We start from the raw sequence: 23,817 nt of genomic DNA on the forward strand, positions 1-23,817 counted from the left end.
CCACTATCTAGGACTCTACGAAGGAACTCAAGATGCACATCATAGATGCATACCGCCTGGTCTGCAAGAAAGAGCACAAGAAGATCCTTGAACGCCAGCAAATTATTGAGGCTCGCAAAGAGATGCTGGAGAATCTCACGTTCCAGCGGGTGTGTAACCATCTTTTTATTTATTTTAACTACAATTTCAGTTGACATGTCACAAAGCCAAGAATGTAACTTTCACTGTTGTCGACATTGCAGGAGGAAGAAGAGCGCAAGCAAATGGAGGAGAGACAGCAGAAAATGCGCGAGGCAGAAGAAGAGCGCATAGTGCGCGAGGCAGAGGAGCGTGCCAAACAGCGTAGCCAGCGAGAACAGGATGAGATGAAGAAAAAAGTGGTGCTGGAAAAGATTGAGCTTCTGCGCAAGACTGATATAGGAGCACGCATATTTGAGGGATTAGAGGAAGAGGAGCTCGAGCGGCTTGATCCTGAAGAGATTTTGAATCGACAGGTAGAGCAGCTGGACCGTGAACGTAAGGAAATGCAAACCAAGTTAAAAAAGCAGGAGCGAAAGGTGGACTACATGGAACGTGCAAAACGTCTGGAAGAGATCCCTCTGTTGCAGGAGGCTTACGAGCGCTTCAAACTTGAAGACCAGAAGTTCTGGCAGCAGAAAGAGGAGGAACGTATTCGTTTGCTAGTTCAAGAGCGAGAAGTTGCACTGCAACACAAGATGAGGCTGTCGCGCATGCGTGATGACAAAGAGGAGTTCCTAAGCAAGCTGACGCAGGACCGCTACTCCGTCTACAAGGAGAAGCGCCAGCAGTTCGAGCAGCGGCTTGAAGAGGAGCGCCGCAAGAGGCTAGCAGCTCGCAAAGCTGAACGCAAGGAAGAGCGACGCGAAAAATTTTTGCGCGAGCGCGAGGAGGCACGCCGGCGAGCCGCCCTGGAGGAGCAGAAGCGCATAGAGGCTGAACGATTGAGTAAGCTTCGCGAGATAGAGGCCATTAAGGCAGCACGTGAACGAGAGATTGAGGAAAAGCAGCGGAGGATGGAAGAAGAAGAGCGGCAACGTCAGGAGGCTGAGAAGATCCGGCAGCCGCCTAGCCGCACCGAGGAGACAAGCAGCTGGCGCAAACGGTAAGATTTTTTGCCCTCCATTCTGATGTTGCTTTGACAAAAAGACAATTGCATTGTTAAATATATCTGGTACTTACCAAAGTGCCAATATTTTCCTGGATAACATTTTTTTTTTTGCTTGATTAATTTTTCTCCTGCAGAGACGAGGAGCCAGAGCGCAAGAATGAGTCATGGAGAAGTAAGTAGCCAGCAAGGTTGCTGTGAGCTGTGAAAACTCAAACTATGTATATGTTCATTTTCTCAGGCCGTACTCGTGACAACCGTGAGAGCGAAAAAGAGTCTTTTGGAAGAAGAGATCGTGACAATGAGAAGGATCGTGATAATGAAGACAACTGGCGCCGGAGGAGGGACTTGGATGACGGTGAGACTACAAAAATGTAGTATTGAGATGTTTAGGAAGATGCTGTAAAGAGATGGGTATGCCACGTTTTTTGCAGTTTATTGTATTGTAGTTTAATTTTGATAACTGAATTGTATGCAGAGCCGCCCAGAACAAGAGCACCAGAGTCGAGCTGGCGCAAAGCTGAGCCAGATACTGACAGAAGTAGTTCCTGGCGTCCTGGTGCAACTTCATGGCGTTCTGGGGACAATCGGGTGCGCGATGGCGGCCGGCCCAGAGACTTTGATGATCGTGGTCGTCGGGACTTCGGAGAGGACCGTCGTCCGCCGCCGCCTCGGGACTTTGATAGAGAGGACCGTGGTCGTCGGGACTTTGGAGACGATCGTCGTCCTCCTCGGGATTTAGACCGAGAAGATCGTGGCCGCCAAGAGTTTGGTCGAGACTTTGGGGATGACCGCCGTCGTAGGGACTTCGGGCGTGCCAGAGAGTTTGGGGATGATCGCCCTGCCAGGTCTGGGGAAAGTGACAATTGGCGTTCTGGGCTCAAGGAATCGAGAGGTGGTGGGTCCGGCTGGCAGTCAGATGATAAGCGTCCATCACCACGAAAAGGTGAGGCAGCACAAGGCGGTACAAGGAACTCTTAGTACTGAATCGGCTTTGCTGCCTCAAGCCTTTATTTCTCACAGCAGGGAAGTACTGGAGGTTAGACATGATGATTTATGCTAGCTGTTTGAAATAAGTACCCTTTTCACATGATGGAATGACCTGTACAAGGTGTAGGTTGCAGCTTGTCTTAGCAACACCTTGCTCTGCAGATGTCTGCGTGTTCAGTGCTGTGTATGCGAAAGGTGGCAGCCCCAGAAAAAAAAAAAATTGTACATGGACTAGCTTTTTTTTTTTATCTGGAAGCAGCCATTGCCAACTGTGAAGGCTTGCACACAAGAAGAGACACAAAATGAGAGTTCTTACCACCACCCTCAACCTAGTGAATACTTTGTGTAAGGTGGCAGATGAATTGTCTGCAGAATAAAATGCCAGTCTCACTGTGTGTTGCCAATTTTGTGCATTTTGCTGTAAGTTTTTTTTTTTTTTTGCTTGTCCACCAATAAAACAATTACCCCAATCTTATGAAATCATAGCCTGAATCACTTTCTTGTAATATTTTGCCAACCAATAATGGTACGTGGACTAGTGCCACAAGGAAATATCCATCCCAGGAACTGCAATGTCCACTGCACCACATCAGCTATACTCGGCGACAACTTTCCTTGACAGCACTGTGGAAGCTACAGAACCGAAGGGCATGCCTGCTACCGCGCCAAGAAATAGTACTTACGTTTACTGATAATTTTCTCGTTTTTCTTGCTGAAATAAATGCTGCTTTATTTATTGCGGGACGTCGTAGGTAAAATACAGTTACTGTTCACCTCGCAAGAACGCCTTCCTTTTCTTTCCATTTCTTAGACAGCACCACCTTTTCAGCATGCCCATTTTCCAAAGTAAACATGGCGTCTGTGACGTAGTGGGTCGTGTGCGGCCGCAAACGCACAGTTTAGTTCTCCAAGAAAAATGTAATCGTAATATGACACTAAAATGTACACTGAACAATCGAAATGTCTCTCCCGTTCACATTCCCTTCACATTTTTCGTGAATATGTTTTCTAAACGCGTTAACGATGCGAGCGAGCAAAGCCGAAATCAGCCGCAAGCTGCCGTACTACTTGCGGAGCAACACGAATGTGCGGAAGCCCCGCCTCCGTAGCCTTCGCTCCAATGTCAAGATTAGTTGTTGTCGAGTATAGTATGAAAATCCTTTTTCCTGTATTTATGCCTACCAATGAAGGTATGTGACCTAGCACTGCAGGAAACTGTAAATTGATGTGGCCATCCACTGCACCACATGCATAGGCTAAATTGTGTTTTTCACCTCTGCACAGATGATCACATTACTGGCTCCTGGAGAGAGAAAGAAAGCATGCCAAACAAGCCTGATGCCGATGAGGATGGCTGGAAGACAGTCCGCTAAATCCAACGACCTTGCAGTCACGTTGGCCAGTGCTATTCAAAAGCTGTCTACTCGAGTTGGCAATTATGCTTCTAGAAAGGTGGAACACCAACACCATGTTTTCCTTTCGTTGTCCACTCTACAAGAACCACTGCAAGACATTTGCTGTCATTTTTTTTTTTTTTTTCAGCATTTATTCTAAACAATTAAATTGGTCGAAAACAAATCCGTAATAAGTGTTGCTGCTTACAGTTTGCTTGGGTAATGAATATACTTGTTCCACAAACCACTGTGAAATCTCTCACTGCTGAAAAGCAACATAAACAATTTCCAACATTATGCAATTATTTAAAAGTCACTAAGGCCTTACAATTGGAACCTCCAACTATCCTCAATAAAAATATGGCTTCAGTCCAAAACTATGGGCTGTAGACTTATCCTGTGACTACTGTACAATGGAACAGGTTAACATTAATGAAGGACCATTTACATATGAAACTGTTGGGAGCAGTCAATGTGGAATGCTATTCGTTAGCACGCATGCGTCGTTTTTTTGCCACTGGCTCTTCAGCAGGCAAGCTTAATTTCTTCTTCCTTTCGTCCCCCTGAAAAGTAGAAGTGTGTGCACTGATCGAACTGACCATCCAGGATTCCTGCTGCCATGTGGTCTAGCTATGCCAAATCATTTATGGTTTTATAAAACAGACATCCATGCATTGTGCACATTTTAAAGGGAAGCTCCAATGTACAGATAGCATTTACTTGCATCCTTTCCATGCCATCTAGCAGCAGGTGTAGAACTTGAATGTAAATGGCATTATATCCAAATAGCCAAGCCCAAGGTAACTTGGCTGTCTGGATTATTTGAAACTTCCCTCTAAAGTGGTCACATAACAGTCACGACAGCCAAGCCACTTCAAGCAAGAAAGCAAGTACATAGCATAAAATAATATCTGCATGTAAAGTATATACAAGGACTTTAGACAGACGGCAAACAATACAAGGTTGTGTGCCATCTGTTGAAAGTCATGCACAAGTCTCGCAGAGTGCTTTAGCAAGAAACAAACTTGTCATGCACACTACTACATCTACAAATGCAAATACTGCAAAAGACAGGAGACGTCACATGCTTTCTAAGTATACAACACACACACAAAAAAATGGGCACCAAACCTTCATGCTCAATGATAGATGCAAAACACATTCAACCAGTTGCACATAAAAACTACAAATACAGGAACTGTACATATTCTATTCATACAACATCCACTTGATCACAATAGGAGGTAGAGGTAATAAACATTGACCCCCATTAGTATGGCAGCAGTTGCAACGCTGAGGCAATTATTTTCAAAGGCAAAAATAATTAAAATACGCATAACATCCTGGCAGACAAAGCCAGCTTTTCCTCAAAAGTAAACATGTTGGCCAAGAGAGACGAAACTGCATGATGCCTTTAGTAGCATGTTTGTGACAGCTGTAATAAATATCATAGCCTTGTAAGCATGGGTTAGCAACTAGTTGACCTTGGGCCATTTAGTATGATTTGTCTCGTAACCCCCCGCGCGATTTTTAAAACTACAGCAAAAAAGCTGCTGAAGACTACGAGTAACACGAGGCACAGAATAGAGCTTTGGTCAGACATGCAATGACCATAAGCTTTACCGTAGTACCCTCAAGTGGGCTCTGTGTACAATAAAAAACATCGAAGGCACTTGCTCTAATATCACTGACCTATTCCACGTGCATAAAAGGTTAGCCTGCTGAAAAAATTTAAACCCACCTCGAGAAAATAATAAAAAAAAAGTTATGCATGCAAGAACAGTGACCCAGTTCCCTTACCCTGATCAGGTGACAATAGAGTAGGAAATTTTTTTTTTTATGCAATCGTGTCACATTGCTTACATCCTATTGTGGGCATCAACTTATTTACAGTGAAGCCACAGAAGAAGCCACATGCAACATATACCGCAGAAAAAAAAAAAAAGACATTTGTACTCAACAAGAGACATAGGGTTATTATGTTACACAAAAGCTGCATAAACTGTTTTTGCTTGCATACAGTCACACTTCTGTCGAAATCAGCAGATGTTTTCACATTTAAATATGACACACATACCACTGTATTACAGCAAAGTTCTTTAAATAGCAAATGATATACACCACTAAAATGTTTACCACCCTGGAGCAAGCAAGTCATTTAGCATGTGTGCACTGTGTGTGTGTGTGTGTTTAAAAGGAAATCCAAAAAACAGCAGGAAGTGGAAGATGGAAGCTGCGATGAAAAATATCCGTAAACGGGGTGGGGCTCGAGCACCCACCCCCTGTTTACGGATTCTTTCATGTGTTTAAAAGGAGCATTATACAACTAAAAAGGCAGCGAATTTCATGATACAATGCTTATTAGTGATGGTGCGAACTGTTATGCCAAACAATGCACCAAGCCAGTTTGGAGCATATATTTCACAACTTCCATTTTGGAAGGTGCAAACATTCCAACATGAAAGCTACCCTCAAGGGTAGTTACTCCTGTTGTAACAGGGTTCTGAAGAATAGAGTTTGAGATACAGGACAAAGGTGTCCTCTGTGTCCGCAGAACATATATAGTAGCTCAGAAATGAGTCCTAGCTTTTCCATTTCCCAGAATGAAGCAGCAACAAGGCTTGGGTTCAGATGACATGAATAAAAACAGCAGCGTGTGGGGCACTGATCACATCACTTAACGCATAAGCCACTACTTATTGTATACATGCATGTTAAAAAGTTTCATTCTGGATTCTGGCATGACAATACATGCCTACAGTTAGTAGGCTCAATCTCAACATGCCACATTATAGTCTATTCATGAAGAGGCCAATGATGATTGTAGGACCAGCAGGAACAATAGGCTAGTGTGTCCTATGTTCAATGGCCTGCCACAAAAGCAAGATGCAAGAACCGCTAATAAAATAAAACGTTGTCAGCTGGTTTCTCAGTTTCTCTCTAATTCAATGTAAGAATGGTGCTCAAGATTTCATGCATAAAAGTTGATGTCCCAGCACAGCACGTTTCTTGTAGAACTCTCAGTGTCAGCAAAGTTTCAATCAGCACTGTCATTTTGAGAACACAGTAATGTTGATGCCACAAATAGTTTGTGTGTATGTGCTGTGGAATTTGCTCAAGCACTGGGTACCACAGTGGTTCCCAATGTTACCAGTAATAAGTGATGCTGTCATGTAATGTGTTGTGCACTGCTTATGTGTTGTCACAAATCAGATACACCAATACTGTAATAGTGTGACTGCTTCATGGATACTTCATCTGCCACAAAGAACTGATTTCGTCTGTGGCCTCAGCCACACAAGTTTGCTGCACTCAAAATTGTCTTATTATGATCCCTGTAAAAGTTTTCTATGCATGGCACCAAATGCAGGATGACAGGCACTTCGAGCATAACACAAGACAGGCTAACATGGAAATAGGAGTAACTGTAGAGTGATGTGCTTTCACATGCAGGTTCATGCAGAGCAGAAACGATGCAACATGACATCAAGAAAGATGCACTCACTGAAGCAACAAGTAGTGACAAAATGATGCATACTTTGTGAGACTAATCCGTTGTTACTGGTCTTGAATTTGAGTAGAGGCCAAGACACTAACCTTGACAAATGATGCCTTATGAGCACCACTGCTGTTAGCTCATCCTGCTCAAGCTATGTTCTCTTACTCCTGAAATCCTGGAATGGCATTATATTAAACACTCGCCAATGTCTCCATTATGTTCGAAGGCCTATGTTCAAAGGCTGAGCAATGAGCACCTACAGTGAATACTCAAGCTGTTGTGAATTATGAAAAAGAGGATCTCTAGCAAGGCGCTTTCACTAGGGCAAGTTCTTCACAGTTCGCTGTAGTGAAGGCCATATCCTCCATGTAGAGTGTAGTGTAGAGGGAGCAATGTAGTGCAAATTAGACGTCGCATCTTAAAAGATTAAAAATAATTTCAAGTTCCATAGAGTAACAAAAACAGCACAAAGTGACTGCAATGTAGAACTGTTTTCGGTATGTCGCAACCACCATGCACCTCCTCCACTTATGCACAATTTTACTGATGTTGTTAAGGCACATTAATTTGAAGCTCTACACGGACAACCGATCTCTTATGCATCATCAGGGATAAATGAAGTATGAATGGGACGTGTTTTCAAACATAACCAGAAACATAGAAAATTTAATTCTATGTTTACTCCCACAGCTACATCTGAGTAAGAGACATTACAGAAGAGGAGCTCTGCAACAGTTCTCATGACTTACTTGTAATTCACTCATCATAGATATTTAATTTACTTTAGCAGTGAACTTAATTTACGATTCAGACATGAATTATTCTGCTTACATTTCAATGATGGCACATGACTATGTGCCCCAGCCAGCACCCATCCACAATAACACGAACACACCAAGCACAACATAAAGCATCTGAAGATTAGAGCCGCAATCCACAATCACCTGCACCACTCAACCACTGAAGCAGGTTTTCAGCCTGCTATCAGGCTGAAAAAGGCATACAGAGTGACATTTTCAGCAGACAGCAGAAATAACAAACTTCCAAGAATGCTAAAAAGCAGAGCAAATATACACAATGATAAATTTGGGTGATGGTTATAATGAACACAGGAAGCAAATGGATGCCAACTGCATCAGCAGGGTGTCATACAATCCTTGAAATAAAACTATTGTACCATTAAAAATACGCTGCCTTTCACTGCAGTCCTTTGCAGAAGTGCACAAGTAGCAGTGTCTATCTTAACATTACTCCAGCGATGAAGCCACTTTGGCCATGAGTACCTTTGCTGCAGGCTGCCTGAGTGGCACAGTATAGCACTTGACAGTGAGGGCTATTTATTTCTGATGCATATGGTACTGATTTTCCCACAGTGCCTACTTCTAGCATGAGAGGAGATTCAAGAAGCAGGTTTTTACCATCAGGAAGTCAAGAGTTGCCTAGACACACTAAAGGGGGTGACGATCTTCACCAACACATCCTTTTACCACTAATAAGCTAGTCGCTAAAAATAGATCAACAGCCAATGGCTTTTATCAGCTCTAATGCACTAAAAGCTAGCCAGTGATGATTTACATAAATTCCCAAGTGCTCCACCTGATGGCATGGAATAACAGAAGCCCGATATTGAGCTGGCTACTTTGGCAAGTATCAGGTACTGCCATTGGTACTGTCACATGGCAAACAATGTAACTTATCAAAAAGAAAATATGATACTAATTATTCAATCACTGTGGAAATCATGGGTGATCTTATCGACTTTTTGCTGTTAATATTATTAGAGGGACCGACAACTGGGCAGAATGTGTGATTAGATCCTGGTAGAAATGAAAAGACTGTGACATATAGTGACAGATTCCAGCATTCTTTTCGCGTTGTGAGTAGGATTTATATTTTTAAATCGTGCTTAGATGTAACAAAAACCAGTATGTCGCGCAGCCTAGTGGAAGAGCCTTGAAGCTGGATTATGAAGTTGGTCACTTTGCTGTACAGTCACGTAGTCCAATGTCGTCATGCACGCCATAATTGGTCCTCAAAGTTAAGAGTATGTATATTATTATCTATCCCCACTCTGTTCTGTGCTACCTACGACGTAAAAGGAGTTGCACGGTGAGAAGTGGCACTGCCTTCGCGGTTGCCAGTGGCCCATGTCGAGTTGTGGCACATGCGCAGTAAACCGCCGCGCTCGAACACGAATTGCTCTTGTGCTCACTGTTTGCAGCATGTGTTGTCAAGTGTGTATAAGACTTCATATTCGCCGCAGATAAAAAAATTCTGATTAAAAATGTTTCACCGCATTTTCCAGGTTACCATTCTGTGGCTAGACACTCTGACCAGTTAGCTTTCCATTGCGCTAAAGAAAATAGGTACCCTAAAAATTGGTTGTCAGAGCCTTTAAAGGAGTACTGACATAAAATTTTGAAGGCGAGATAACTTGTAGGATAGATTCATGTGGACACACACGCACATCTACGAAATATCAACGGATAATATAGCCTAGAGCACATATAAAATCAATTTCAAAGTGCATGTCGCGCCACTGCATGTGAACAGCACCTTTGGTTTTCATGTAAACAACCAACTGCCACTTACATCAAGAGTTTGGGTTGGCTGGCACGATCCTTGTGAGCGCACTCTCCCTTTTTTTATAGCAGACCTTTTCAACGGAAAGAGGGGGCAGACTTGCACGGGAGTACAAGGCTGGATGTCCTTGCCTCGGCCGTGCATTTTTGGGGGTCAGGCATATTTATGCCTCAGAAGGGATTTTAGCAGCCTCCAGGAAGCCTTCGTTGAAAAGAGTTGTCAACTCATGTACCCGCGGTTTTGTATGCTCACGTAGCCAGCTATGTTTACACGAAAACCACTGCGGGTCCCGCCTCACTCGGCGCTCTCTGAAACCGAAACTGCGACTGAGTGCTATGAAACCTTCTCCAAATAATTAACCGTCACGCACCCGAGCAAATGAGCTTTCCAGCTGTGATAAATTGGTTGTTAGCTACTTATTGCAACAGAAAAAAACAAGACACAAAATCTTTGTGTCAGTGCTCCTTTAATAAAGGAGCATTGTAGCTTTAATATACTTTCTTTGCTCTAAAATATGTAGAGCATATCTCTAGCAATATTTATTGATATGCTTTATGTTCTAAGATAATTCATTTTACAATACAAAGTTGGAGGAAATGAATCGTGACAATGTTGCAGGTACAAGTCACTAAAGCTATCCAACATTTTCATAGCAGAACAATGACCAAATTATTATTAAGACACTGTATATTTCTCTTCTTTTTTGTAATGCTCCGACAACAGCCAGCTCAGCAGCATGCCACATGAGGTATGTACACAGAGGGAAAAAAAGATTACATTTCATGTCAATGCTTGAAGTTTCATTGTACGAAGTTAAAAACATCACTTAACAACACAGACAAGAAAGGTTTTCCCCATCCCACTCTTAGGTGACCTTGCAAAACCCTTTCTGAATTTCTTATGAAAGACACCGCAATCCTGGAAGGAACCTAGTAACTGGAAGAGGGTTAATGTGATTCCTTATACAGGGTGTTTTTTTTTTTTTACAGTACAGATTTATATTAAAGATGCTACGATAGTGAGGCCCCTGTCATGTTCGCAAACGAACTCTACGCCGAGGCAGAAAAACTTTTCCACACCTAAAGTTGCATTCAAATGAGTAATTAACAAAGAATCTTCAATTAACATTTTAATTAATTATTAACTTTACGGCCGTTCTTTTATTGATTAGGACCTGACAATTTATCACGTGCCCATTTTTAAAAAATCGCAAGAAATGCATGTAGTTTGAGAGAATAATCACCGAAATTCAAGACTCCAAATGAGGCGATACCGAAACTGAGCGCACCGGGCGCGCAGGAAATCCATCAGACTGGTTATGTCAGACCGGAAGCTCATGTGACAATTTTTGAAAAAAGGCGCGTCGCAGCAGAATATGGTCCGCAAAAACGGCAAGTCGTCCGAAATACCCTAATGGACCACATATTATTTGCATTTGGTGTGTAGTGCTTATCTGCTGCTTTGTTAAACTTGAAAGAAGTGCAAAGAACTTGTCAGCTTGTCTGCAAGAAGTAGCATTGCAGTGGCTGACACCTAGTTTTAAGCTGTATGCAGTGAAAGAAAAAGTGGAAATTGGAGTTTTCTTGGGTACAGCGCGAAAGAAACAGATAAGCATTACACACAAAGCACAAAGAATCGGTTCCTTAGATTTAATCTTCCACGTTTACCTTTGAACTGACGGTTTTCATGGTTGAGAAGACTTTTGTTTTCCTTTTGTGCTTTTTGCTCAGGTTAATGTGACTTTGTTCTGTGCATACGTTGGTTTTCTATATACAGTAGCCTTTCAGTAAACGGAAATCTCTTAGAACAGAACTGCTGCTTAAATGGAACAACTGCTTCTAATATGATTGGTTTCGTACTTGAATTCTGCACTCATGTTCATCTCTCAGTAAACTGAACTCCTTATAAAGGAAACACATTTTCTTGGTGGTAGAAATAAAAAACACTGAACGCCGACCATTATTTCTACCATGCCATTACATCCCGACCAGACAAGATTTCTTCCAATTCTTGGTTTGATACATTTTCTTGGTCCCTAAAGGTTCCATTTAACAAGTCATATTGGTACATATTGTTAAACATTGTTTTTCACTTCGTATAATGCAACACCAACTGGCCCAATGTCATTCACTCATGAAGTTTCCCCTTGTTCAAGGAGGGGTGGGGGAGCCAACTCACATGGGTTGCTTGTAGGTATGTGTGTGTGAAGGGGCGAAGGGTGTATTTATGTGTCTGCATATATTGCTGATCAGCAAAGGGGATCGGCGGGAGGGAGGCTTAAAGCTTTTTTTTAAGCACCCCACCCCTTGTACTGCAGCTCTCTCAAACGTGCTTCGAACGAAACAACCTTGTTTCCTCTAGTTATTTCTGCTACTGTCCTTTCCACTTCTTAGGCTACTACGCAATTTATATCTGTAGTGAATATCACTACTTCAGTATGACAAGATTTGCCACGTGACAAAGGTACTAATGGCACCACGGGCTGTTTCAGTCGCTTTCGGTGACATCAGATATCAGCTTCACTGGCAGGTAAATCATCAAGCCAGTAGAAAAATGTCATTTGTTCCAATGAGGTGTTTAACTGAAGGCCAGGTCATGCCAAAGTGAAAGGAGAATACAGTCCAAGGCATGGCCACAGCACAGCTTTGGTCTTACAGGTTACAGAAACTAGTGAAGCACTAATCGATTTAAGTGCCTATGGGTGTGCTTTCATGGTAAATATATCATGTCAGGATATGCTATTTCAACAAACGTTGGAACTCCACTAAGCTTGTTTCGATTTGCTAGAAGCTGCTGTAGTGACCAGCAGCTTCTAGAAATTATATGCTGTTGAATCTGATTTTGCATTTGAACCACCAACCATGCTGAAGTGTGCAGCAACCATGTAAAATGTGAATTAGGCAAATTGCCCTTGTCTAAAAAAGTCGGATATATCCTGCATGCCTAATAACTCTATTTGTCTCTCCAGGCAACCAATGCGGTCATACTAATGAGGGTTCACCATTAATGAATGAGAGGCAATTGCTCAATTCAGCACCGAGGAGCCTCCACGCAGAGCGGCCATGTCATGACTGTGCAGCGCCCATCAGCAGTGCCGCATGTGATGGCCCGCTCACCTTGTCATCCTTGCCAAATTCCACTTTCTTTTCTCGTCCGTCACGGCCACGCAGGCTTTTGGTCTCTGTTGTCTTCACCATCAACTGGGTTGCCAGAAAATCCTGACAGTAAAAGACATAAGACATAAGGCAGCACTCTGCTTGCTTAGCACTAAAAGAGGGGTTCCCAAGGTCTTTGCCTTTGGAGAATCCAAGTGGTTTTCAAAAAGTGCCAAGAAACCACTTTGTTCTTGTGCTTCCATATTAGCCCCGAGAAGTTGGGGTAGCGCCGCCTAGTGGGAGGCCTCAATGACGTCACGGCACGGACTCTTTCAACGTTCGCCATGGCTCGCCTAGATAACGAACGCACTCGCTTCATACACCGCTTGAGTTCTTGTGTTCACTTTTTGCTTGTCTCAAGATTCAGAGGAATGATGAAAAGAGCAGCGATGTTTTTTGAGGTAAAAAAAAAACTATTTATCTATGTGTACTATCCTCAACCATGCCCATGCTCCGCCGTACATATTTCGAAAGCGGTCATAAGGTTGCATTGTTCTCGGGCGATTCCTTTAGGAGATATGATGGTTTCTCCTCTGAAAGTTTTATTTTGCATCAGCCGCATCTTTGTACCTCCAGACATCCTTTCTAGCGGTGTGCCAAGCCTGCTATCCACGCACAGTCACGAAAACACATCTAATATTGTGTCTCGCAAAATATCCCTAAAGCGCTCGAGAATACCGCCCCAGCTGTAGTGTCAGTTTTTCTTGTATACTCGTTCACTTACTTTGTGGTTTAGTTTCATGTTTCGCACACTAGTTTTAGTGCTACTGTTTACTACAAAAAAAAAAATTGACGTTAATTGCTGAACCTTCTTGTTGTCAGCTTGTCGCTTCATGCAGCATTGTAGCAACTGTGCTGTCAGACCTGTGCTGCAGTTTAGATAACCGACTCATAAATTAATTTTGCTTGCAGTTCAATACCCCTGAGCAGCATCAACCACCATGTGGACAAGGCATGTGAGAGGGGTCTGTGCCTCACTGAGGTGAATAATGTTTTCTATGCGGGCTACGTCGTTGAGTGCGCTGTTGCAGTTCAGAATGCTCACTTTTACTTTCAGGCGTTTGTTTTGCTACTAGTGTTACACATGAAGTTAAGATTACCATTTGATATATGGCGGTCAATCAGAGCAGCTGTTCATGCAAAGTACGATACGACTGCATAATTGCTGACGACTGTTGAGAAGAAATGTGTACTTGCAGCAAGTACCAATACAGTAAAACTCGTGAATTTGACCCTCGTTAATTTGGAAAATCAGATAATTCGGACATGATCCCTGGTCCCGGCCAGCATATGCATTTTTTTAATGGTATCAAACTCTGGTTAATTCAGTCACATTTTGCCGCAACCCAGTTAATTTGGAAGAATGAAGCGCCGCATATGTGCAACGAAAGTGGCGTTTGTTGCATTGAGAACGAAGTAATAGGACGACGAAAACTGCGGCTTTTACACTGCTCTTATAAAAAATAAGTACAGGATTAATGTATTCATCAAGAAAATGAAAGTGTATTAATGTAACAGACAGTTTATTGTTTTCTTGATACTTTCAATAATTCGGAATTTGGTTAATTTGAACATTTTTTACGGTCCCGTGAAATCCGAATTAACGAGCTTTTACTGTATCTCCGTACCTCCTAAAGTCCTATGTGACTGGCATGATTACTTTGTTGAATTGTTCAACTAATTGGGTTTTTTTTGTGACAGACAAAATTTAGATATCTAAAGTCTCCTGCAGCAGAAAGTGCAATTTTGTGAAATTGCCTTGATTATTTGCAGAGGCGGACGGAAATTGCATGATAAACTGCGAAGTAGTTAGTCAGTTAGTCAAATAAAAATGTCATAATTTCATTTGTAATACTTCGGGAGACATGTTTCAACTGCGGAGTCTAAACCAAGCTGTTATAAAGTAAGAACCATTCAGCAGAAATGTTTTCTTAGCATTGGTTACTTGGAAAACGCGGTGAAAACAACGAATGTTTTGCAGTTCTGCATCACGTTGTCACAGTGAAGCTTCCGGTTACACAGTAGTTTGCCCATTTGTAAGCTTTATTATCCAAACTTTCTACAGCTTAGTTAACTTTGAATAGTAATGAACACTTACACCTTCTACCATGCGAGATTTGCATTGCGGAACTGAGGAGCAAACGCCATCGCATTGCGAAAGAGCGGGGACACGGCCGGCGCAAAAAAAAAAGGCAAGCGTCGGCGGTGGAGCACACGCGTCCTTGCCGTGACGTCACATCGCCACGACTGCAGCGACGCCAGAGTTCGTTCTCGGGGCTAATAGACACGAAAAAGAGAAAGAGAGAAGGAAAAAAACTGAAGGAGACAAAGACCAAAAAAGAAAAACAAAGCAATAACCAAAGAAGTACAGTATATGGCCGCTCAAAAACAAGTGCACCCAATTTGAAAAACGGCTGCAAACATTTTAGAAGAAAAAAGACAGCAAACAGTATACCTATCATTACTGAGGGTTGGGTAAGTGAGCCAAATACTATATGTCTGAAATGGTGGTTTTTGGCGACAGTGAGCACAATGTATTAGAAAAAGAGTAAAAATGTAAATGTTTATGGTTTCTCACTTTGCATCCCACACATTATGCTTGCCGTCACCAGCAACTAGCTATGTTAAAGCAAGGAAGGAAAAAAAAAAGAGGGGCACACATACTGACTTGGTGCTAACAAGAACATTAAATATTTGAAACCAATGGTCTTCACAGAACTCTGTCTGGGAACCCCCTCGCTAAGGGCCTATTCACACTGGGCAACAAGTTGGCCAACACTATCCGCAATCACACGAGAAACGTGGTGTCAACAACCCTGTTACAATAAATGACTAACAAGTGTTGGAAAGCCCGCTGCAGATGAATCGTTGGCCAACTGAAAAACTTGTTGGAAACATGGCAGCATTAGTAAAGAAAAGCACTCTTTTTGCTGTCTAATAGTCCCTATCTTTCCTCCACATCCCTTTATACTTGCCAAGCAACAATGGCTAGAATAAGCTTTGTCTATTATATTACTTGTGCCACCAGTTTTCTATAACAAAATATCTCTTTAGATATGGCTACATCGTAAATTGGAGCATGCCTAATCTTGGTTACACTTGCCAGTGAAATATGCAGCCATGAATATGCAAGAGAAGTACTCCTTAATGAAGACAGATGGTAATGTCTAAAAGCCATTGTGACACAGGTAGTCTTCACTATTTGCAGCACACAGTGAACCAAAACAATGAGAGGACAAAACACAGACAAGCAGGCTTATTTTGTCGCCATGTTCACCCTGCGCTGAAAACCTCAAAGAACATGTGCCAACACACCCAATCTCCACCATTTGGTAAAGTTACCACTGTAACCATAGCCCTCAAGCGATGCAGACGAGAAAAACAACAGGGACTATGTGGTGCATTGTTTAATGCGTCTCTTGTTTGCGTCACTTAAGCGTTATGGTTACAACAGTATCAAACGAACCAGCCTAAATGTCTGTACTCTTGGCTAAGATAGTTTTGTCAGCGAGAGGTACAAGAGGCTCCCACCACAGCAATGCACTGCACGACAAAAGCAAGGAAGGACAACACCATGTCATGTACTGACAGAATTCAGTTATCCTTTGTGGTAGTCGAAGCTTCTGTAGAGAAGCAACATGACAAGCTGCTTGTCCCTTGCTGAAGCGTGCCGTGGGCTACCCAGTGAAACTTGTAAATTGCAAGGAAAAAGTAGTGCAGCCTTGGGGGACGCACCGAGTTCAAGCGTTTCACAAAGAAAATAAATGGGATGAAGCTAGATAAAGCTTCATAGCATGCGCTGCGACATGTGCATGTTAAAACAAAAATAGTAATGGTAATAATAAATGAAAATAAAACTTAAAAAAAAAAACGGGCACAAAAATGCGGCTACACATGCTGTCGCCAACACTTTGTCGCTTGCCTTTTGTTGCCGAAAGTTGTCACACCAAACAACATCGTTGCTGTTGGCAACAGAGATGTTGACCAACGTGTTGACCAACACGTCGGGAAACATGTTGGTCAGCTGTTGGGAAACATGTTCCGCAGTGTGAATAGGCCATAAGACAGTAACCAGCACATCTTTTATGCAACATATGCACCTCGTTTGAGAGACCTGAATTTTGTGCTGCAAAATTAGTACAAGTGGTGTGACATGTAACAAGACGGAAGATAAACATGAACAGTGCCAGTGCTTCATGCTTGGTCTTAAATAAGGGCCAGAGGAATATAAAACAGCACTAATAGCATGCTCATTTTGCAGCACAAGAGTACACAATCTGCCAAGCCACTAGAGTGATTACTTTCTAACACCACTGTTTCACAACTATTAAAGGCATCGCAATAAATATTACCTTTAAAGTAGAGTAAAACCTCGATAACTCGAACTCAGTTCATTCGAAATCCCACATGATTAGAGGAATTACTGTGGTCCTGTATATTCTAATGTGACTTTGACTAGATAATTTGAAGTGGTAGCCCGCACTTGCTCAATAAATGATGATTCTGGATGTCATGTGGCAATACTGGGTCCCGACTTCACCGGAAACCCGGTGAAACAGTGACCCTTTAGAGCTGCGAGGTAGTGCCACATAGCGATGCTAATGATAGGTGAAGCATCCCAGACCCGTTGCTGCCAGTGCAAAAACCACTGCATGATACACCAGACTGCCGAAATAAGTGCCCGACATGCTTCACTGCAATACAGCGGTCATATGTCACACATGGGCAGGTCCTGTGCTTTCACCCCAACTCCACTAACGTGCACCATCAGCATACCCTGAAAAGCGACCATTGTTTCTACACGCCTACAGTGTGAACGTGCGCCACGCTGGCCTGTGTAGTTTTTGTTGCATTGTGCGCCGTGACATAATCTTTGTGTGTTTCATGTGAAAGTGTTTTCCTGAAGGTACTTCTGTTCAGAGCGTCAATGTTGTTAGTAGTGCCTGCGTGGCCAGAGTGCCTTTCTTGCATCCTCGTCCTTACAGACGCTAGCCACCATCAATCAAGTAGCACCAACATGCCCCCGTCGCCACTCGTCTCATCTTTCCCACCGCCGATCACTGCCATCTTGGTATTATTCGAAAGCTCAAAGTGTTGCTTTTCTTTTCCCACCATTATTGAATACGATGGCCACATAAGAAAACAGGAAAAAGAAAATGATAACAATAAAGGCCGGTATGACAAAATTCGTGATGTATGATGACCTCCAACTGGCTGTTGCTATGGCAACTTCTCCGCTGATGCCACTGGCGAACTTCGTTGATGTGCAGTTTATTTCTTGGTTCACTTCGTGATTGTCAACAGTGGCGAATCGAAGCTCACTTCAAAAAGTTCAGAACCAAAATTGCACACATAAACAAAAACGCAACCCCTTTATTTGTTCATGAGGTAGTAGGGACGAGGCATTTATCGCAAGGATAAGACAAGCCGATGATTACACCAGATTGAAAGAGGAACACATTGTGCAATGCCATACTGCGTCGGCAGAAAAGTAAAGCCCTGTGTTGTCAACCAGTGCACTACGTACAGTGATGCAGACATTGCATGGCTTTTCCGTAAACAATGTGCATATGCTCATTTATGCGCCTCTCCAGGCAACCACAGGTTCTTGCGGTCTATGCCTTGTTTCGAGATACGGTGCATATAATGTCATTCTTATAGAAACTGTGCAGGACAGTGTCCTGTTCGTGCCTGCCAGAAGGGCAGTTGCCATGCATAAGTGCATACTAAAGATCCTTTAACGGCAGATGTGTAACTTCCATAATGTTCCATGGCAAAACAGCACAAATCGATGTCAAAACATGGGGCGCTGTGGCCACTTCGTAAAATGGCTAACACGTGGCGTTATCACTGACATTGCCGCTTGCCGAGACAATAAGTTCGGGGTGCAATCATGACATCAGTAAATACGGTAGCTGGCCATATGGAAAACATTACCCTTGGTGTCACAAACTACTGAACATGGCATACAAGCATCTCTGATTACTTTCAGTAATACCAAGTTTGACAGATAAGAGGGGAAGTGAGTTTTTGAGACTAAATAGAGTAAACTGCAGATTTTTCGGACATGCTTGAAAATTCGGACGCTTTTGCGCCACCGTCACAATTCCCATAGATGTCAATGTATAAGAAAGTCCGAAATTTCGAATGCTGAAACTCTTTGGCGTCCGATTTTTTGGACTTTCAGCCCGAACTTCAGGTCCCAAACGGCACTAATTGAAACCCCCACCTCCGCCTCGTCTATCATCACACAGGTTCAAGCCAGCACTTTCGCGAGTAGATCCGTTTGCGGCTGTAGAAGAGTCCGAAGGACAGCTTTGCCGCAATGCCAAGGTGTGATGGAGTGAAGGTACTGAAAATCTGAAGGGACCACTGTCATGTTGCAGTGCGGCAATTTCTTTATGGATAAGCACCGGAATTGCACGGTGGCGCGATGGCAGCAGGCGGCAAACACACCATTACGGCTTAATCGCTGACAACCCTTATGATAAGTATCTCCAGCTAACTGCTCGGTAGTGCATGTGGATTAGTGCAGTTGTATTGCGTACTGCATGCACTTAATAGGCGATAACACAAATGTGCCGGGCCACTGTTCATGCTGCCTCTTTGTGCGAGGCCGCTAAGTGCACCGCACAGAGGCGTTGCCTTCACGCGAACGAAAGTAGATTGCCATCCACGCCCGTGTGCAGTCAGGAATGGAGTAAGCATAACGAACGCTTTCACAACAAACGCATGCATACAATACAGCAAGCACCCCAGCAGTGACGGTGCAACTTTAGTTGGCGACGTGCTGGACACAACTAGGAACGATCGGCTTCATGCAGCAGCAGATGCAGTGTATCAGTAGAGATTTTCTTGCAGTATCACATCAGGGAAAGCTCAACGATTCGTTCGCTCTTCCACCACAGCCTTTATATTACGCATTATTGTTTCTAAATGCTCTATGAGAGAGGGCCGTAATTTTTTTCGCGCTTTGCTTGCATTGGGGGCGCTCATCACAAGATGCAAATTTGCTATTAGTGGTTGGCACGTAGTTAAGCGGGGTTTCCAACAGGTACCGAATGTGTTCACGAGAGCCTGGGTGCGCACCAAAATGCCTGATAAGTGTACTGGCAGGCATCGAACCTGTTTCGGACATAGCTGTGGCGATTTGACAGCTTGAGTGGAATAAAAAAGTATGAATTAGTTTTTTTCGGACTGCCCGATTTTTTGGGACGACTTCGCTCCCTAGGGAGCCTGAAAAATCGGACGTTGACTGTATTAGAAAAAAGAAACTTCAGTTTTTAATGGTTTTTTTTTCAAATTCCACCACTACTGGTGCAAACCTCGACAATTCTCATACATCCTAGATTATTATTAAGCTGTAACAGCATCTTATATCCCATCCAAAGAGCTGAATTTTTACCAGTGCATGTGCAAGAAACAGCGCTGTGCTGCTGCCGCTCTACAATCAATACGTAGTCATTTTTATTTCATTCAAAAGAACCACGCTTTTTATTTTTTGGCACTCTTTATTTCTGCAGCGCTCCCTAAATGCACTTCATTTTGTTTTTTGCTATTTTCTCAATTTCATTTTTTCCTGACCTAACAATCCTCTGAAAAACTTTTCTGAGCTTCACAACTTTCGTTCTAGGGAAGCTAAAACCACAGAATTGACCTTTGTTGCTCTGCTTGATATCTGCTGAATCCAATGACATTTATTTACTAAAATAAATAATTAATTCAACAAAATCTGTTCAGCCAGTTTAATAAAAATGTGATCAAATTATGTTTTCATGAATAACAACTAGTTTAAAACTTAATAGGCTGGTGTACATAAAAACTGAGTTGTATATATATAATCACTGAAGTTTTAACCATCCTAACTTAAATAATCAAACACCATGTCTAAGAACCTCCCCCCCCCCCCCTGTAGTATTTCTAAAACAAACTGATTTGCCTGGACACACCTCTATGTGTGCGTGTGTGTGCACATGCGTGCGCACTCCACGCACATGCACGTCAATTAATTCTAAAACCTGCTTAGTTTCAACACTTTTAAGTGCACTTTAGAGGCCCGGGCTGTTGTCGTCTCACATAGTAGCTTGGCGTAACGCTAAGTGCTAAGTAGCTCCTAGCATAGCATAGCCATGGATAGTTTAGTACAGCAAGGGGGTACGAAAGGGCAGTAAGGAAGAGTTAAAGAAGGAGGGGAAAGCGTAAACCGTAGCACAGCCATGTATAGTAGAGTATAGCAAGGGGGTGAATAACGGAAGTGAGGGTGAGGAGGAGGGAAAGGAGGGGAGGGTAAAACAGTCATGCACAGTATAGTATAGCAAGGTGGTGGGAAAGGAAAGTGAGGATGGAGGGACATGAGGAAGGGAGAAGGGAAAGCATAGCATAGCCATGTATAGTATAAAAGGGATGGAAAAGGGAGTGAGGGTGAGGAGGGAAATAAGGTGGGGAGAGGGCACCACTGCATCACAAACGAAGGTTTCCTTTCCCACCGTAGACGCTGAGCAGGCTGCACGTTTGGAACTTGCCCGTGAACGCCACCATCGCCAAAGGGCAGGCGAATCACAGCTCCACACTTCCTACAGCTTTCATGTTGAGTGGAACCACACTGATTTTTATGATCCCCCTAACTTTGAATTAACGAGGTTTTACTGTACTCTTTTTGAAATAAATAATCAACTATAGTCGGATACAACTTTAGAAGTCGTCGGAATTTCCTTCTCAAAGGTGGATGTACACAAGCCTGCACCAATGGACGCACATTCCAGACTGACGTCATGAGCCGGATGTCAGGTGCCCCTGCCTTCAGAGAACATTGCCATGAGCATGAGAGGGACTATTTCTTTAGTCACGGAGGGCATCGGCTGCCTTGATCGGTCATGTTGGTGGGGCTTCTCCGGACTTCTTAAGTTGCATCTGACTATAAGGTAAACTACTTTCTGCATTTGCACTTCTCTGTCATCTTGACCAAAGTTTGGAGGGCATGTAAACATCAACACAGGAATGGACACTGACCTGTATGTGTCCCATGACCTCCTTCTGCATTTCAATGGCCATGTGAAAGACATCGTGGTCAGAACTGTTGTACATGATGGCATTTTGAAACATAAGCATCATGTCACGCTGGAATTCCAAGGTGGTCTTGATGTAGCCGCTTTCTATATTTTTCTTGATTGTCAGCAAATCCATTGGTCTACACGAAAAACAAGGAAATAATGTCGAACAGGGAAAGACTGCAATAAGAATTAGCATAAAGGTGAAAGAAATTCTTTTAACCTGTAGACAATGCTATGGTAACCCGGGGCCATTTCATCTGTGACTGGGTGTAAGAACACATTTGCAAATCTGGAAGCAAAAATGCACAGAGAACATGAATACGTCCACTCAAAGGGCCCCACATGTATTGGCATACACATACTTGTGGTTCGCTGCCGCTCTCCAGACCAGCATAATAGATTTCTTCCACACCTTGTAGTCTCGAACAACCTCCGAATCCTCACTGCAACACAGTAGCACATTAATCGCGTGTCCCACTTCAAACTAAAAAAAATTTCCAGAGACACTCCAGCTCAGTCACACAACACTGCTTTCAACACCCAATGTGCAAATTATACCAAGTGCTTCTTTAAGCTTAAGTGAAGTTTTTTAGTTGCTTGTCGTACATGTCACAACTCTAACCCTTAAACTGGATTGCTCGGAGAGGCATACATTATCTGCACAATAAATCACAACAAATAATTATAAACAAAAGTTTACTAATGAATTTTTGAACTAATCACTTCCCAGCATGTGATGCATTTAAAAAGTGGTAGTCAGAGAGTTTGGAAGGAAAGTCCACTTCGACCAAATTCTAAGGATGGCACCAGTTTTCAAATATATGCTCCCAACATGGGAAAAATGGAGCACTGTTCCACTTTCTGTTTTTCACCAAAATGTAGTTTCATGCATTATAGCCCTGGAGTCCATAAAACTATTCTTACAGTGCTTTCTTTTAAAGGGAAGCTGAAGCTCTTAAAAAAAAAAAAAAAAAAGACTTTGGAGTGTGTAATCACAGTTTGATCCCTGCTGAATTTGGAAAATGATGAGAGTTTTTAAAAGTGAACGCAAATAGCATTTTCTTGACAAGAAACAGCGGCCGCGGCCGTAGGGCTTTTTGAGATGCTGAGCGAACACGGTGACATCATCTTCGGTACGCCGCGTCATCTGAAACAGCAACACTGTTGAAGCGTGGCCTCCACGATTAGCTCCGGCAACGGCGTGCAGTCGGAGCTAGTCTTGGAGGCCACAGCTGAAGATACGAGAGACTCTTGTTCACGTTGCACTCGGCTGTTAGTTGTTATGGCAGATGTTCTTATCCAGCTGCAGAACTTTCAGCGTCTCTATACTTACTTTAGCCTCCGGTACATACGCAGCGCTCTCGCAGTCAGTTCGGATCAGTGATTGGCAGGAGCCTTCCATCAGCGTGCAGCATGGCTCCGCCAACAGAACCGAATATGACGCTGCTCCAGCTAGTTCATTTCCACGGTCACACTTTCGGCGCGCTCACGTGGGCGGAGCAAACAAGCTTTTCTTGCGCAAATTGCAAAGCTCCTACCACAGCAACCACGGAACAAATTACAATATTATCGACAACAATGTCGGTCCTTGTTAATCACTAAGTTTTACCGGATTCTAAAACCACTTCAGCTTCCCTTTAATATTTTTCTCATTTGAGCAAAATAATCTACAGTTCACTTTTAGAACAAAATTTACACATGCCATCTGCACTTGGGCAGCTTTTGCGAGGTATGCCTATATGGAACAACCACACAAAATGAAAAGCCATGCTACAGTCCATAGAGTTTCATACAATAACCTAGAGAGGAAACTGGCGCTGCGATCGTTCAACCACCATGGGAATGATGGGAAGTACAGGCTTCGGATTGGATAGCGTTAGCTAGCGAACTGTCCACGGATCTTTTTCTACAGTTTCAGTTTCGTTCTTTGCGAGGCGTGGGCAGTGGGGTGCGTTGCAAAGCACTCAAGCAGTGCCTTTGTTGCTCAGAGAAGCTGAAGACAGCTAGGTTTCTTGGTTTG

The 23,817-nt window shown here is 43.1% G+C and overlaps 2 protein-coding genes across 2 annotated transcripts in view; one reads left to right on the top strand and one right to left on the bottom strand.

Annotated features, from left to right (window-relative positions):
- LOC119379281 (eukaryotic translation initiation factor 3 subunit A) overlaps positions 1 to 3,696 on the top strand; it is a 30,710-nt gene extending 27,014 nt beyond the window's left edge. Inside the window, exons 9-14 of the mRNA XM_037648546.1 lie at positions 12 to 149; positions 243 to 1,123; positions 1,264 to 1,301; positions 1,368 to 1,484; positions 1,605 to 2,072; positions 3,401 to 3,696. Of these exons, the coding sequence (XP_037504474.1) occupies positions 12 to 149; positions 243 to 1,123; positions 1,264 to 1,301; positions 1,368 to 1,484; positions 1,605 to 2,072; positions 3,401 to 3,489 (1,731 nt within the window). The 3' untranslated portion in view covers positions 3,490 to 3,696. The remainder of the gene's footprint in view (positions 1 to 11; positions 150 to 242; positions 1,124 to 1,263; positions 1,302 to 1,367; positions 1,485 to 1,604; positions 2,073 to 3,400) is intronic.
- Positions 3,640 to 23,817, bottom strand: part of LOC119383231 (bromodomain-containing protein 8) — an 81,898-nt gene continuing 61,720 nt past the window's right edge. Inside the window, exons 10-14 of the mRNA XM_049413082.1 lie at positions 22,160 to 22,240; positions 22,018 to 22,086; positions 21,757 to 21,934; positions 12,709 to 12,810; positions 3,640 to 4,073 (exon numbers count right to left, since the gene is read on the bottom strand). Coding sequence (XP_049269039.1) covers positions 3,993 to 4,073; positions 12,709 to 12,810; positions 21,757 to 21,934; positions 22,018 to 22,086; positions 22,160 to 22,240 — 511 coding nt within the window. The 3' untranslated portion in view covers positions 3,640 to 3,992. The remainder of the gene's footprint in view (positions 4,074 to 12,708; positions 12,811 to 21,756; positions 21,935 to 22,017; positions 22,087 to 22,159; positions 22,241 to 23,817) is intronic.

The sequence above is a fragment of the Rhipicephalus sanguineus genome, chromosome 1, assembly GCF_013339695.2.
Source record: "Rhipicephalus sanguineus isolate Rsan-2018 chromosome 1, BIME_Rsan_1.4, whole genome shotgun sequence".
Classification (NCBI taxonomy): Eukaryota; Metazoa; Arthropoda; class Arachnida; order Ixodida; family Ixodidae; genus Rhipicephalus; species Rhipicephalus sanguineus.